Here is a 14049-nt window from a genome sequence, read left to right as displayed (position 1 = left end):
TTAATCTGCCAATTATTTTCTCAATTAATCATTTTGGTCCAAGACCCCAAATATTCAGTCTGTCATGTATGACAAAGAAAATCAGATCATTTCTTGTATTTATGCTTAAAAAAAGTGACTAAAATGATTATTAGATTATCAAAATAATTGCCAATTAGTATTTTGTTGATTGACTAATCAATTAATTAGCTAATTGTTGCCGCTCCAATACAGATTTCCTTTAACATTATGGTCATGTCAGATGAAATTTAGCCTCATGACCTAGAACTACGAACTTAACTTTGACATTAAGCTCAACAGGGTCTCAACACTGATTTCAACCAACATTAGGAGTTCATCTTACTGAGACACTTTAACAGTGACAGACACTCATGTATCATCTTTAACATTCCCTGTCCTCCTTTCCTCCTCTTTTTTTCACATTTCATGATTTTGCATGTGCCTTCAACACTCATCTAGAAAGGGATTGAAAATAATAATATTTATGCTCTGTGAATAAAAAGGATAGAGAAACTGAAAAGAATCAAGACTCAAGTCAAGACCAGATTGGCTGATGTATGACACTGGAAAGGAGGTTTGTTACAGTAAACGTGTTTCTCAGGTGCTAGGGGTTGAACTGTTTACTACGACTATGTTTGAGGTGAACAAAAATACAATTTAAAGATGACTTTGATGTTGAACCTCTAGCATGCAGCTTATATGAAACTGTAATCAACTCCATGAGTTGAGTTAGATTGTCATACAGGGAAGATACCTTGCGCTTAGTGGACGTCAAGAAACGCTCACTCTGTCTAGACAGGTCGGTGGCTCCAGCGGAGCAAAAGAAAAACTTGACTATTGGTGACCTCCTGTCTTCCAAAAGTGTGCCATCTCCTCCCCTCATCCTGCTCCTGTCATTACAGCGTTGTCTTAAACACACAAACAAACACACCCTGCCTCACTTCAACCCTCACTGTGGTATTAATGTAAACGACCCCTGAAACAGCCCAGTGAGGGAGAGCCACACAAGGTCTTTGAACCAGAAAACAACCTTGTACAGGATTGGAACAACACACACACACACACACACACACACACACACACACACACACACACACACACACACACACACACACACACACACACACACACACACAGGCACACATGTAAATGACACACACTGTGTCATCACAGGACGCTCCCAGCTCAAACCAAGGCCTTGTTGTTTTGGTTCCTTAACAATATGACCATTCTCTCAGTTCATCACAAACACTGCTTTATTTAGACTACACACACATGCAGTGTGCAAACTCATAAATACACACACACACATACACACACACACACACACACACACTCGCATGAAAACAGTGCACAATCAATTCTCAACTCATAGAGCAAGTTAGAAGTTATACCCAGATCCACAACCACACACACATACCTGCATACCAATGCAGCCAACTGCACACATGCATGCACACAAACACACAAAGTCACCTACACACACACACACACACACACACACACACACACACACACACACACACACACACACACACACAAAAGCAACAGAAAAGCAACAGTTTCAAAAATGAACTAATAAACAAATTCAGACAAACATACATAAGGCAAACATGTTTGAAAACCACAACCACTGCAAATGTACAGGCGCACACACACACACACACATACACACACACACACACACACACACACACACACACGCACATGCACAGACACACACAAGCCGGTCATTGTGGTCAACATGCCTAGACAGCTCAGTAATAACATGTTAGTAGGTTAAAAAAGACAACGCTACATTAGTTCTGCTGATGTTGACACATCTGCCTGTGTTTGTGTGTGTGTGTGTGTGTGTTTGTGAGACATCGCTGGCATATCACAAGCCTAATCTATCTCTGAATCTACCTCCCCCCCCCTCGCTCTATCTTTTCTCATCTCCCTTTGAGCCCAACAGCAAGTTGACATGTTATCTTTATCCAGATCATGCAGAGCTGAACAACAATATGAACTCTCATACCAGTCCTGTGGAGAGTTGTTATAGCAGTTGTGGGTGTTGATTTTGCCCTCGTGAATGGTGTTGCAGCAGTGAAGTTGCTCGTGAATGAAAAGACAGAGTGGAGTCGTATGGACAGCAGTGGGCATTAAAGACCTAAAGAATAACTGCAATCTGGATTTTTTTTTTTTTTAAAAACCTGCATGAATCAATATTTCTCATTAAAATTGAATCAAATGAGTTTGTAAACTTGGATCTGGGGAACTGTGATGCCTTTTAGCCCCTTATAGCTAATTGTTTTGGTTTTTACATCCTGATTTAAAATTATTCCACTGTTCACATTATCCTTAGAAAAAAGGAACTGGGTCACATATAACAGAACATTATAAATCACGTACTTTTGGTTACTTTTATGTGTGAATTCAGTCTTACTCAATTAGTCCCATACATGCCCTCTATTTATCCAAATGACACTGTGGTTTTTGGGAATGATCGCTGGTGGGAAAGTCCATCTGTGCATAGGAGGTTACACATTTAAACATGAGGATGAAATACACAATTGGTTTAGTGCTTTCCTGACTTGCCGATGATACATTTAAGTATTTCGTATATATTTTGAAGCTAATGCGTAAAAATCTACAACTCAATTGTGAAAATTATAAAAGAGTTGCCTTTTGGTCTTTACATGCCTTTACCCATTGTCAGTGTTGATGATGTTGGCTGAGTTGGTTTTATCACAGTTAACACAACACAAAGTGTTGTGTTAACAAGTAGCCTGAATGTCTAAGATGCACTGAGCTGGATATTGTTGTTATAATAGCCAGAGAAAGGTTAGCAACGCTGTGCTGAACTCGTTATGCATGGAGGATGGTTGAGGAGGAAAAACATATTCACATTTGTTGAATACATGACTCCTGTCCTGGTCCTTATGCTCCCTATTACTGCAATTACTCTGTACGCAGTGGTTAAAAAAGTCACCAGAGAAGAAGGGAGAAATGCTAAATCATGACGGTACAATATATAATATCTGTTTTTAAATATAATGAGGTCAGATGGTGATTTTTTGCCACCAGAAATTTCTATGCTGGTATTTTAGATCAACTACAGAGACCTTCAATTAAGTACACGTTTAAATATTACATTTGTAGTTAAGCTCAGACAGTAATTTCATCAGAGGAATTTCACACAGCAACTTTAATGTAAAACTTCACAACAGTTAAATGAGATTGGAACAACACTTTCTTTTCCTTGTCTTTCCGTGTTTTCAGTGTCTCTCCCTGCGACTCTCACCTTCTTTTTTTATTAGCTCTGCTCATTATGTCTTTACTAATAACACCAGTGCATTAAGGGCTAAACATCAGCGGGAGGTAATAGACTAATTTGTGTCTTATTGGCTGATCAATCTCGTATTTTAGCCAATGGCTGTGTAAGGTTCAGAATGAATTTGGTTAATGGCTGTTAGAGCAGCCTCCAAATCACTGTCCATTCAGTCTAATGGGACCGTGATTAAGTTTTATTGGCTGCTTTATTAGGCTGCTTTGGGAAACAATCACAGTTTACACTCTTAGTAAAAACTGATCTTCCTGTTGACTCTGCCAGTCTAAAAATATTCTCCTCTATGATGTACAACTGTATATGTGCAGTACGCTGGGCGATATATCGATATTATATCAATATCGTGATATGGGACTAGATATCATCTTAGATTGTGGATATTGTAATATTGCGATATGGCGAACGTTGTCTTTCCTGGTGTTGTAGGTTCATTACAGTAAAGTGATGTAATTCTCTGAACTATTTGCCTTTACCCACTTAGTCATTATATCCACATTACTGATAATTATTTATCAGAAATCTTATTGTGTAAATATTTTGTGAAAGCACCAATAGTCATCCCCACAATATTGTCGCAATATTGATATTGAGGTATTTGGTCAAAAATGTTGTGATATTTGATTTTGTCCATATCGCCCAGCCCTATGTGATGGCATTTTTAAAACTGTATGTATTGTTTAAAAAAATGTATTGTGGCAACTCGGTATAAAGCATAATTATCTGTATGTTTAATTCTCTCTGGGAAGTACTATTAAAAACCTTTATTCTTACACCTGTGTATTGTTCTGAAAAACGCCAAATTTAACGCAGTAATTCAGAAACATGCATCATGCAGATTCCGAATTCTGCTTTATTTTAGATCAACAGTACCTTGCTCAAGTAGCTATTCACTCCCACTTCAAACTGATGGGCTAAATTCACGTAAAATCTTTAATCATAAACTTAAAACCTTAAAACTATGATTTAAAAAAAAAATAGTTTGACTTTTTGGGAAAAAAATGTTATTTGCTTTCTTGCAGAGAGTTAGATGACAAGATCAGTCTCATGTCTGTATTAAAATGATGCTACAGCCACTAGCTGGTTAGCTTAGCTTAGCACAAAGAGTGGAGACAGGGCTAACAGCTAGCCTGGCTCTGTCCAAAGGTAACAAAATCCACAAACCAGCACCTCTAAAATTCTAATCTAATTGACAAATTATATCTTGTTCATTCCGTATAACAACAAAAGTGTAAAAATGTGTAAAAATTGCAATGTTATGGGGGATTATGTGCCTGACTATTTCTCTCTGCTGGTTGCCTGGCGACCTCACAGTAAAAACAAGGCATCAGGAAGTTGTATCAAAGTAAGAAAATTTACTAAAATAATTCCCAAAATGTTGAACTATTCCTTTAAGATGGATTCGTGAAGCTAGGTCCCGTTTCATGACAGCGGTTTGTGAGCTCACATGCTCATGCATGGGAACAGTATTTCTTTTTATTAGTTAAATGTGTCAAAATGAATGAGAAGAAATTATCTCATATTGCGAGTCACAGCTTGCATGTTACAAATTTGGTGAAATGGGTCCCTAGTGACTATTTGTGGTGAACAAAAAACACATTTCCCACCATATCTGACCCAGCTGCTCTAAATCCAATATGGAGGCTGTCAGTCTGTTTGAGTAAATGAAGTACTAAGTTTATAAGCGTTAACAGACTACACTAAACAGTAACTTCAATAGTTTATGTACCTTGCTAAATTGCATTACAGAGAGGACAGCTGACTTTTTCTATTTACTTTCTTCATCCACATTTTCTCAGAACATCTGGGGATTTGTCCCGATAACTTGTAGTTGTGTTTAGTCTACTGCTAACTCAAGGGTTTTTTCAGGAACAGGGAAATGTGTTTTGAGACATTTATTTACGATATATTGACAATAAATACAAAGTTATGTAAATGAATCATTAGATTGTGGTGGAGTTTGTTGGTTTGGAAATGTACGTGGGTTTGCGTTACCTCTACGCCATCGTATTCCTGCTCCAGCGCTGTGCAGTATTGTGGCAGTCCCAGCTGGCTCAGCCATCGCGAGATAGACTGATGCTTCATGGTGACACACATAAACACACAGACATGTACACAGACACGCACACACTATGACACACACTTTCTTTCTTCAGATGGAACCTGAAAATGGAAAAGAAATAGCAGATCAACTGATTAGTCTAAACGATAACCATCCGAACTAATTAACAAAATGTCGACACAACTAAACGATGTGAAATCCAAAACTTAGATCACTCATCTCCTCTCTGCTCAGTAACCTCATTAGTAATGGCTCAGGAATCTGACAGTTTACTATTAGTTGGGGTTTCGCAAAGCCATAAATGATATGAAATGTTCATCCAATTAGGGCGGCCTGGATAGAGAAAGTGAGAAATACAGTCACGGACAAAATGTGGGAGGTTTCACTGAAAATATTTAAGCCAGTTCAGCCAGCACAAGACATAACATGATACTATATAAAGTTGAACATAAACTGTACTCCTCTTGTACCAGAGTGTAAGACATATTCACACATAGAGTTTACAGCTGTGTGAAATGATTTTAAGATGAACGAGTGTTCGTTTTATCGATTCCAATGGTGAGTATAAATAATTTTGAGTTATGCTGTTTCACATTTTTGCAATGACTTTCAACACAGAGTAGACTCCAGCCCTACTAAGTACTCTATAAAACCAGGTATTTCCACTGTTAAACCAAGTAAAAACCAAAACAAACCAACAAAAAAAGTTACCTCTGCAGCCCTAGAAATCTGAAAAAGATAACATTTCAAAAAGCACCTGAGGGAGATGGGGATGTATAGTGGCTTGGGAAAATTCAGTATACACTACATCAACCACAAAGGAACTGTCTTTTAAAGTTTGGCGACCTTTAGTAAAGTACATTTTGTAAGCTTCTAGTATTTGATTTGCTTTGTGATTAGCAGTGAATTTTTTTTCCTTCTACCTATTGTGCATGTATCGGTTGCCGTGGTTGCTGCTGCATATAATCGCCCTTACATAAAAGGGTTAAATAAAGTTCAACTGAATTTAATTTAATTAGCTCATCAACTGCTAAATATGTGACGTTTCAATCGAGTTTTGTCAGAATGTTCTTATACCAACTATTCTTTAAATTCGTACCACTAATAACTGTTAATTTCCTAAAAATAAAATAAAAATAGAAGCTACTGATTTATGATTGATAATGACTGTGATTTGTTATTTTTCAATTTGGGTTCCTGTATTTGTGCTTCTGGGCAGCATATTTACTAAATGGGTGATTTATTTCCCATACCAAGGCAACTTCTGTAGCCAAGTTTATTCTTTATCAGTCTAATGAGCAGTCAGCAGCAACACTACACAGACCCTTTAATGCTTTAAACACCTCTGGGTGATGATGTCTCAGAGTCAACGGGAGACTGATACTGACACAGAGAATCAAACTCAGCGTCCGTATCTGCAGCGCCAGTCGAGATAGAGCCACAAAACATTAAACAGCAAACACTGGAACTGTTGTACTGGGAATAAGAGCTGATATCACCTGAACACCCCTGCTGATTACTACCACAAATCATGTTACCAAGAAGCACTAAGTTGTCTCTATGGCAACATAACACACAGACACACAAAGACAAGGCAATAAAATAATGAATGATGACAGTGCCATGTCAAGATAAATCAACAATGTAAAGTATATTTGTAGTAATTTCCTAAAGCCCAAGGTGATGTATTCAAATAGATATTTTGCATGTGGTCCTTAAAGGTTCAATATGTAAGAAATGGCCACCTGATCCAAACAAATAAGAGGCAGCATATCACCTCTCACCACCACCATCATCACTCACTGAGTATAGCTTAATGTTTACAGTGAATCTGCGCTATGGCGTTGTCAAGATATCAAAATGCTACGGAGACATTAGAGCTGGCAGTAAATTACAAAGAGCTGCACAGATCAGAAAGCGGTTTCACCACAGGGATAAGTTACAACATAACTCTTAAGTAAAACTATACAGTTACACACATGCCCCTAAGGTAGGTGTAAATCATAAAATGTCACAGAACTCACAAATGGTAACGCAGCCATTTTTCTGCCACACAGCATCATTTTTCATTAATTGCATGCCATCCCTGATCCAAAGGGATCGAGGGAAGAGCAGTTTTCTTTTACCCAGATCACTAAAATGCTCAAGGGCTTGGATACTTACAGAGTCACTGGCTTGGATGCCATCCCAGCTAAGTTCCTGAGAGATGCTGCAGAGGTTATTGCTTCCTCTGTCACACACGTTATAAATCTTTCAATCTCCCAATCAAAATTCCCCTCAGGAATTTAAAAAGGACAGAGTTACTGCTCTATATAAAAATGTAATAAGGTTGAACAAAGTAATTACAGGCCATAAGTGTTTTAAGTAAAAGCCCTTTACGAACAGATTTTTAAATATGTTAACCAGTTTCATACATTATATATTATTAATACTTTTATGATTTTCAGTCAGGTTTTAGACAGTTTTACTCAACTGAGACTTGCATGATTTATCGAACCGACCTCATTAAAAAGGAAATTGACAGTGGCAAGTGTTGTGGAACGGCAATGCTTGACCTACAAAAAAGCATTTGACACAGTGGATCACCAGATATTGCTGTATAAACTAAAGGCAATAGGTTTCAATAGGGAGGCCTTAAAATTAATACAATCATATCTTTCTGGTAGAGTCCAAATGGTAGATGTAGGAAGTACGCTCTCAGAGCCCAAAAACCTTACCTGTGGTGTCCCTCAAGGAAGCATAATTGGTCCTTTATTGTTTTTATTGTATATAAATGACATGGAGGCAGCTTGTTCATGTCCTTTATTTTTGTATCTGGATAATTCAGCTTCATTGGTAACTGGAGAGTACTTACAAACAGTTAGATTATCATTTTCTTAAGAGCTCCAAAAAGTAAGCAGTTGTGACAATAAGTTATCCTCCTTGCACTTAAGCAGCCTGGCTCCACCATTACTGCCAGTGGCTCAGGACAGCGCTACCTTTTCGTCCTCTCATGTTGGACTGCGGGCATACTGGACCCTACAGTGACTCACTATCACACCTGGAGTACAAAGTGGTGTTACAAGACAGTACAGGCCAGACGGGGCCAGAGCTAGCTGGTTAGCGTGCTAACTTTAGTAGATATGTCTGCAACACAATACATATAGTTCTTTGACATAACTCCAAAACTGTTATTTCTTCACATTTTGTTGATAATTTTAGTTAATTTTGGGAATGTTTTAAACTAAAATTCTGGTCAATTCTTACACATTATACCTTTAAAAAAGAAAAAAGGCTATACTTCTCTCCCAACCAAGCAAAGGTGTCTTAGTCATTTTTGTTATTATGGTCGCTGAGGAGAAAAATACAAAACACAGATATCAAAGTGTTATTTTCAGGCATCAGAAGAACAATTGTTAATTTTTAACTACTATCATTATATGTTCATATTAAGCCACTGCACATTAGGGGTGGATGTGGATAAAATCCACTATCACGGCATATCAAATTTTATATGATAGTACATTATGATAACATACATTTTCGTAAAATTCAGTTGTAAAACTGTTAATGATTAAAATTACCTGAAAAGTACAGTATGTCTGTTTTTGGCTAATTCAGCAAAGTAAACACCAAACAAACACTGAATAATGCAAAACTCTAATCAAAATTCAATATTTCTATAAACCAGTTCTTCTCATTGATTTTTAACACTCCCCAAAATAACTCATACAACCAGAAACATTAACTGCCTTGATAAACACATTTATATTGTATCAAGGTATATATCGTCATATTGCCCACCCCTACTTCACATTAGATCTAATTTTAACTCATTCACACCAACAAAAACTTTGCAGCTTTGCTTGGAAGACATAAAAGTGGCTGCAAAAGCACAAAGAAGTGAAGACAAGCTAATCAACTGATTTAGAAAATTTGCATTATAGATATTTGATATTCTCCTGAAATGCTGACTCATATTCTGCAACCCTGAAGAATGGAAAATCTGATTTATATGGAAATAAATTCATTTTGGATCAATAGGAACCAAATTCCTACTGTGTGAGCTGTCAGGTGGTATTATTGTACTGTACGTGTGTTGTCAGTGTTACTGTCTTTTGTGTTGTGTTATATATGGGGCGGAGCACACATGCATGTAGGGGGTTGTACTGTCATTACGTTTTATTGTGCATGTGTGTGTCAGTATCTCTGTGTGTGACAGGACACAAAAACCTTGTCAGGCAAAGAGGCAGTGACTGAGCATGTGCAGTTATCCCCCTCCAACCCCACCCAATCACGTTAAGTGATGTCACGGAGATGTACATGATGTCACTGACTGTCACCAAAGGTTATTAGACCCCACCTCATCCAACCACTCTACAGGATCCATCTAGCAGTTGTAACACACACACACACACATACAGCAGCCCCCTCTTTCAATCATATCAATCTAATCTATAAGCATGTCATCATGTAGATTAGAGAAGAGGAGTCTTTCATACAGTATATGGACCCCTTGGTGTCCAACACCATTTCCAGTTTAAGCTAATGGGGGGATGGAGGTCGTTCAGAAGAATGAATGACCTCTGTGTCCCATCAGCAATAAGCTTATATAAAATACATATACGGTACAGTACACATACACCAGACATCTGAAGGAGCCTTCACTGCCTTTTCGTTCTGCCTGGACTCATATATGATGTAGTATGTCAAACAGATGACCATGGCCTACAGTAGATGAATGATAAAAGTGAAAAATTACCTACATTGACAATAGGAGTCCTTTGAAAGGTGATGACCTACAGTAGATCCAGACAATAAACCATAAATCCACAGATAACAACATTAGGAGTCAAAGACTAATTTTGCTCATGCAGCTAAATTTGGTAAATGAAATAGTGATACTCAAGAGATGTCCACTAACAAAACTACAACAACCAATCGTCATGCAGTTACATGTTTTACCCTCATGCCTTTGTTCTGCATCTTCCCTCAAAACAAACCAGCTTCCAACATTTATGAGCTGTAAATCCAACTCTTAAATAGTCAGGAATATTAAAAACATGATCTTTCAGCACTGTATTTGTAACCTGTTTTCATTTATTTTGTGGGAAATCAAAATGTTAGAATAGATAAACTGGAAATGATTTCTTAACTGTTGCATATGTTATTTGAATGGAAAGTTACTGTTACTGCTCATTCTGAAGGTCCTTACCAGAAAACAATCAATCAGTGCTGTTGTATCCTTCTCCCAAGTTGCACGAAGTGAACTAGATTTGATTCATCACACTAACAATTCCCAAACATACAAAGAGAATTTCAACAACAATTTCTTATTTATGATTAACATCTGTTTATTAAAATGTATAAGGATTTGCAGGCATATCACTTAGTTGCATAATGACTAGTGGTGGGAGATATAAACAAAATCTGTTATCATGGTACATGTAATTTTCTGTCACAATACTGATATCCTGTATACTGTGATTCAGAAACTAATAACCAGACAGATATGTTTGTTTTTGGCAAATCCAGCAGAATTAAACACTTGACATCCAATATGGCTGCAGGAATTTAATTTGTGTTGTAAAATGCTCTGTATTGTCTAATTTCCACCTTAAATGTTTTAAATGTACTTCCCAGAAACAAAATCTGTCCTGTTTTCAGGGTTCAAGCGGGAATACGGATCTAACTTTACAGCACATTAACTGCGTGTGTGTGTGTGTGTGTGTGTGTGTGTGTGTGTGTGTGTATTCGTTCTGCAGCTGCTTGTGTGTGTCACCTCATCGTAAAAGCAGCATTACTCATGTTAGTGTGCCAAGCACACGTTTACACACACGTTGACAGTATGCACACGCATACAGATCCATGCATAAAGACTCATTGGCCTCATTGGCTATTTGGCATTATGGTATGCTAGATACACATTATGCTGATGTTGCAAATATACACACTTAAATAGCCAGTCTTAACCTTGCACTTGCACTGCCCAGTATCCATCCATCAACTTATATCCACCCAGTACCATTTATATTTTGCCCATTTATTCCAGAAACATGCATTGAAACAAATGACTGTTGCACTATACTTAAAGTAAAAACAGTAATAAAAGCAACATGAAGATGATTCATTTTTGTGTAAGCAGATAATATGAAATAATAATATCAAGGAGACATGACAATACATAAGAAAGGTTTAAACTGAGGTTGATACCTAAAAACTAATATGTATATTTTTTTTACCATATTTTTCAATGGGCTGTTTTGACTCAAATATCTTTAAACACATTATCTATACTGCATTTTCAGCCCCATGTTGCACTTTTTGGCTGGACCGCAACAGCTGGGCCAATGTCTGTGACTGACTGACTGACTGAGTCACTGAGTGATGAAATTACACCATTGGTTGACCAAATGCCACATGACTGAGTGATGAAAGTATGGCCGAATGCCACCACTTCCTGTATCCGTTCCATACGCAGTCCAGTCATATACTTGGTTTTGACCTAGTCTTGTTAGTTGGGATGAGATCAGATTGTTCAGCAGCCAAAAACAGATAGGCAGAAACTGACATGGTGTACTGAAGCTGCACTTGGCAAGAATTCTCTCACGTACTGTACACCTATCTTATCAACCATCAATCATAAACTGGAACTGTTAGAGGGAAACAGAGTCCTAAACCTAACGGGCCATTAAATTTGTGTTGTTTGCCAAAGGATGATTCCCGGTTTAGGTGTGGATATTTCGCCATGCACTTGATGTGACTTATAAACAGTCTCCTAGAAACAGCAGTAACATCTGCATTTAGGGAAAACATGAACCCAACAACATCAGTCCTTTTTTACCTCTTTGGTGTAAAGTAAGGCTGCAAATAACCATTATTGAATTGATGAATTGTTCTGTCAATAAATTGTCCAAAATAGTGAAAAATGCCAATTATAATTCCTTAGAGCTCATGGTGACGTCTTCAAAGGTCCGATCAACAGTCCAAAATCAGTCAGATATTCAGTTTACTGTCATGTATGACATAAAGAAGCTTCAAATCTTCACATTCGAGAAGCTGCAACCAGCAAATTTTTGGCATTTCTGCCTTTAAAAAAATGACTAAAACACTTATCCACAATCAAAATAGTTGCCGATACTGATTTATCAACTAATCACTGCATTTCTACTTTACTATCCTGGTAAATACGAGCGCTCTGTGTGCAATTACTGATGTCTCGTTAGCCACCATCCGTGTGCCAAGTTGCCCTGTTTCACTTTCACTCATTTAAGGAGTTATCACAGAGGAGAAAAGGTCTCAGTAAGACTTTCCTCCATATGATTCTCATTAAAATGTTCTATCAAGTCTTGCAGCCTTAACGACAGGGGTGAATACAGAAGCTCGTGCAGCAAGAGATGCCAATGAAACCTGCGTCGGCCACACCCTGTCTGCCTACAGCTCCGGCCTATACTACTGTACACAGATATCAGGACCTTTCACTGCATCTTTCAGCCAGATGATACATGTAACAACTGAGCAGCACAGACTATTGAACAGCTGTGTGTCATTTTATGGCGTTGATATTGTGAGCGGTTTAGCTTGTAACATTTCCAAAGGGCTCCACATGGCTGGTTTAAATCTCTTGAAAGATCAGAGAACATTTCCAGACACACAAATGAACACTTGCATTCAATTTGAAGACTCAGTGGAAGGAAAGCAGTTTAAGGGAGTTAGAAACTATTTGCTAGGAGAAAAAAAAAAAAAGGGAAAAATGCTTTAGCTGCATCTCCTTTAGCGAGATTAGATTTCCTTTTCTGGATTGGAAAAAAAAAAATCAGCAGGGATGTCACCAACTGACCAAAGAGAAAGGTTTCATCATGTGTAACTTCTGGGGGTCTCCTTTTTACAGCTCTGGCATTTTTTTCTCTGTTTACAATGGAAAGGACGTGCTTGTACACATTCCTGATAGTGTTGACAGCAGGGGAGAGCAGAGAAGAGGTCAGCACTGATGAGTAGAAAAGAAGTCGGCGCTGAGGAAACGTATTCCCACAAGATCCAGTGAACAAGTTCGCCAACCAGAAAACTGAACCCCCTGCGTTCTCCCTGGAGGGTTCGTCTTCCTGTCGAGCCCAATCCAACCTTCTTCTCTTCTCCTCTTCCTGTTGGTTTGACCTCAGCTGTTTCCCATGACCACATTTCTCTAGAGCATCTATTTTATTATAGAATATAAATAAACGTATCCCAGCATCCCACTTACTGAATGATCTAAACAGGCCTGGCTATTTGACAGATCCTCAACAAATACCAAAGCAGCTACAGCAAACAACAAAATTAAAAGTCCAGAGCAGCCAAGTCGGCATTAGAGGACAATTTCCCTTTTACTCAGTCACCCTCTAATGCTGACTTGGCTGCCTTCTTTGGTCCAAGGGCATTCGTTTTGCCAATCACATTAGACTGACACAATGCAACCAATTGAATTAAGCTGCAAAAATAACATCAGCATCACCACCAAGCCAATTCCAGCTCTTACAAATCAAGGACACCATGCAAGGAAGATGAGACACTTTCTCTGAATTACAGTACCATCAATACTCCTGCCTGACAATTGATTTTTGAGATTGATTCTGATATTTGGGAGCGTAATGATACATCAGCCAGCAGTCTTCTATTATTTGAAATAAACATAAACATACAATACAAG

General features: G+C 38.0%; 1 protein-coding gene across 1 annotated transcript in view; it reads right to left on the bottom strand.

The window, feature by feature from the left end:
- bcar3 (BCAR3 adaptor protein, NSP family member) overlaps positions 1-14049 on the bottom strand; it is an 82720-nt gene that overhangs the window by 64929 nt on the left and 3742 nt on the right. The window contains exon 2 of the mRNA XM_042416465.1: positions 5321-5488. Coding sequence (XP_042272399.1) covers positions 5321-5422 — 102 coding nt within the window. The 5' untranslated portion in view covers positions 5423-5488. The remainder of the gene's footprint in view (positions 1-5320; positions 5489-14049) is intronic.

This window comes from Thunnus maccoyii, chromosome 7 (assembly GCF_910596095.1).
Source record: "Thunnus maccoyii chromosome 7, fThuMac1.1, whole genome shotgun sequence".
Lineage (NCBI taxonomy): Eukaryota > Metazoa > Chordata > Actinopteri > Scombriformes > Scombridae > Thunnus > Thunnus maccoyii.
The sequence above is the reverse complement of the archived record's forward strand: the minus strand, read 5'-3'. Positions and strand labels throughout refer to the sequence as shown.